Consider the following 3560-nt stretch of genomic DNA (forward strand, 5'->3'; position numbering starts at 1 on the left):
TTAATTTACAGTTCTTGAATTGAAGTGAAAAAGAGCTCTGTGAATCTAACACCTATGAAACAATGTTAAATTAGTGTTATTGTTAGAATGCCTCATGCTCGATTTGATTATATTGAAAGACCCACTTTATCTTCAATCCTAGTCTCTTCAGCCAAGTAATTTGTAAAGAACTCTTTGTGTATTTGACCAAATTGAAATACCCACTTTATCTATTTGGAACATTGTGATCTGATGCTTCGCATAGAGCAATCATGAAAACGAGAACAAGAGAGAGAAACAAAAAATGAGAACTTGAGAGAGAAACGAGAGGAAAGAGGAGATTAGGGTGTTTCTAGAACTCAAAAGGAAGAAGATGGTGACGAGATTGGGGATAAGGCAGTAGGAATGAGTTTTGGTGTGTGATAGGTTTCATTTTCAAGAGTAATTGTATATTAAATATAAAAGTAAGGGTATATATGTCTTTTCACCATGGTTTAACAACAAAGTAGATGGAAAGTTAATTTAGGGACTAGGCGGGTAACAAAATAAAGTTTTGGGGATGGTCCGAGTTAAAAAAACTTTTTAGGGACCAAACGTGAAAGTAACCCCTAACCACAGGGACCATCCGTGTAATTTTCTCTAGGAACTTAAAAAGCAAATTACTGATGCTTGCACTTGGTGGTCAAAATGTCATATTAACAGCTTATTTGAATCATGCCAACTATTGCATTTCCAAAACCTAAGGCAGGCAATTTGAAACTTATCCAAAGACTAGGGTAAGTTCTGTAACTTCCTCAAAAGCTAAAAGACCCAGCACCCGAATATTACAAGACCATATGCCAAGCAATTCCCTTTCAAACAAAGACGAAGAAGCACTGAGCTGAAAGTCGTTTAACCTCCGGTCAACGTCCCCGGCGAATCTCTAATGGTGAGAAACAAACATTCTCCTTCTCAAATTATGTAGTATGTGCATACACATCTTCAATATCTAAAACAGTTTTCGAAATCTTCTCGCTTATAATCAAAATCACGTTACAAACGAACGAAGATTCTCTATTTCTACTAACTTGTTTTCTGATATATAGTTTGAGAATAGACGTTGATTCTGAAACCGGTCTCCTGTTGTTCATTTGGTACTTTTGGTTAATTATCGAAGTTCTGTAAACCCTAACAGATAAATCTGTTTTTACTTTACTTTCATGGTTTTTCTGACACTTTATACTAAAAACGAGGAGGTTGAGTGTTTCGAGATGAATAGTTGGTTACTAGCTAGTGATTTATTAAAGATTTTTTTGTTGTTGTGGGCTTAGATTATAGCTCAATTGTGTATACTTTACTCTTTCAGTTTCAGCATGATATGATTTTGGATGTTTATGAGATGGAATTAGGGCTTTGAAATGGAGACTGATAGTTAATTTTGGCTGTTCATTACTTGTGTACTGATGAGTTTTTGTCCTCTATGGATGCAGGCTAACAGACACACTATCATACTCATGCAGACTTCTCAAAACAGAGCAACCCGAACATTCATGGATTATGAGTCAATAAGTCAAGCAATGGATGGTATGTATAGTTTATGCACTAGACTTTGAGAAAAAATTGATAATTGGCAATTTAATTTCATGTTTTCTATAAATTATTGTCTATGTGTTTGTTTGATGAAACTGAATGATTGAGATTTGAGTGTTGAATGATTAACATACATTTTTAGTTTGTAGAAATAACATAAACTTCTTATAATCTTTTTTGGTATTTTCAGGTATTTGTGCATTATATGAAAGGAAACTCAGGGAATTGAGTCCAGCCATGAGAAATATAACTTATGACATTGAAGATCTCTATAATTTCATTGATGGACTTGCTGACATGAGTGCTTTAGTGTATGTTTCCATTCTCATTCTTACCAAATCATTGCTAAAAACAAAAGATGGAATCACAAAAAGATTGTTAGTAAATTATTAACTGATTTTGGGGTTGCAGTTTTGATCACTCTATCCAGGCATACCTTCCGAATGACAGACAGTGGATCAGAAACAGGATGTTTAATCACCTTAGAAAATTGGCGCATTGATAAAAATTTGGTGTTACAATACACTTATTTGTGGCTTAATTTGGAAATTTGTATGTTATATTATAAATAGTTTGATCCGAAAAAAACGTATTCGTTTCAAATTTTGTACAATTTGGTAATGGTTTTTTGTGGCTTGATAAATAGTTTGATCAGAAAAAAAAAATTATGTTTTGTTATGTGTATGTCTTAACAAGTTTTTTAGGTTTATATTCGATACAGAGGATGAGGACGATGACGGTATTTATGTCTTTTGTATTGTGAGTGTGGATGTGTTAAAATAAATATCTTTATATTGACAAACCGAAATGATCATACATTGTGTTAAAAGTTTGGAATTTAAGAATGGCAAATGGGGAAACACCATGAGATTTCATTTTGAAGATCAAAACCAGGGAAACATTTGTAAGTTTAAGTGATTTTAAATATGTGTGACTCATTAAATGTGATTTATTTTGGTGAAACGTGTTACACATTTTGCTATCAATATGGTCAGTGTATTCTATTTCATTTTCTTGCTATTATCAATAAAGGCAAAAACATTGATGTTAGGGTAAAAAATTGTGCCATTTTGTGTAAATAAATTTATAAATGGAGTAAATTACACGAATGGTCCCTATGGTTTAGGGTAATTTGCATGTTTGGTTCCTAACTTAATTTTTAAACTCGGAAGGTCCCTACTGTTTGTTTTTGTTACGCGCTTGGTCCCTTTCTTACCTAAAAAGACTATTTTGCCCTTGATTTTCTAATTTCTTTAAATAAACACATCCCCAATCCCACCCCTCACCTTACCTTACCTATCTCACCATTTTTTCCTATTTAAATAATAGTCTTTTTAGGTAAGATAGGAACCAAGCGCGTAACAAAAACAAACTGTAGGGACCAAGCGTGTAACAAAAACAAACAGTAAGGACCTTCCAAGTTAAAAAAATAAGTTAGGGACCAAACGTGCAAATTACCCAAAACCATAGAGACCATTCGTGTAATTTACTCCTTATAAATGTAAGTAAAGAGAAATTAATTTTTATGAGTTTCATGCTAGATATTTTAGTTATATTGATGATTAACATAGTGAAGTACCAAAGTACGTTATGATTTCCCACAGTTTGTTTATTTTTGTATTGACTTTTTAATGTATATTTTTATTAGTTTCAGATTGCTTGATGTTTTCACAAACAAAAGACAGGGCAAGAAGAAATAAGTTATAGAAAACCTTCTAACCTTGTAAGGATTTTACCTACCACTCATATTTGAATGGAGCAAGATTTCGGTGCCATTAAACATACAAATTGAACTATGTAAAAAGATATACTATGGACCACATTTGATCGAGGGTTACCCTAGTCAAATAGCTATTGATCGGCCTCTTATCATAGGTTCATCATCCATGTTTGATTGAGAAATAAGAAGTCACTTGAAAAATTGACCATATTGCCGTATTTTTTTAGAGTTTTAGATTATAAGATTTATTTATCGAAGATGTTGTATGTATACTTGTATACTTGCTTGATGT

At 32.7% G+C, this 3560-nt stretch overlaps 1 protein-coding gene across 1 annotated transcript; it reads left to right on the plus strand.

The window, feature by feature from the left end:
* The first annotated feature begins 780 nt into the window (after positions 1-780).
* On the plus strand, positions 781-2226 carry LOC145115848 (enhancer of rudimentary protein). Its single transcript, XM_079052205.1, has 4 exons — positions 781-907; positions 1449-1542; positions 1739-1859; positions 1960-2226. Exons 1-4 carry the CDS (start codon positions 905-907, stop codon positions 2048-2050), a joined length of 309 nt encoding a protein of 102 aa, XP_078908331.1. The 5' UTR covers positions 781-904; the 3' UTR covers positions 2051-2226.
* Positions 2227-3560: the final 1334 nt, after the last annotated feature.

This window comes from Lactuca virosa, chromosome 5 (genome assembly GCF_052849685.1).
Source record: "Lactuca virosa cultivar CGN04683 chromosome 5, Lactuca_virosa_CGN04683_v6, whole genome shotgun sequence".
Taxonomy (NCBI): domain Eukaryota; kingdom Viridiplantae; phylum Streptophyta; class Magnoliopsida; order Asterales; family Asteraceae; genus Lactuca; species Lactuca virosa.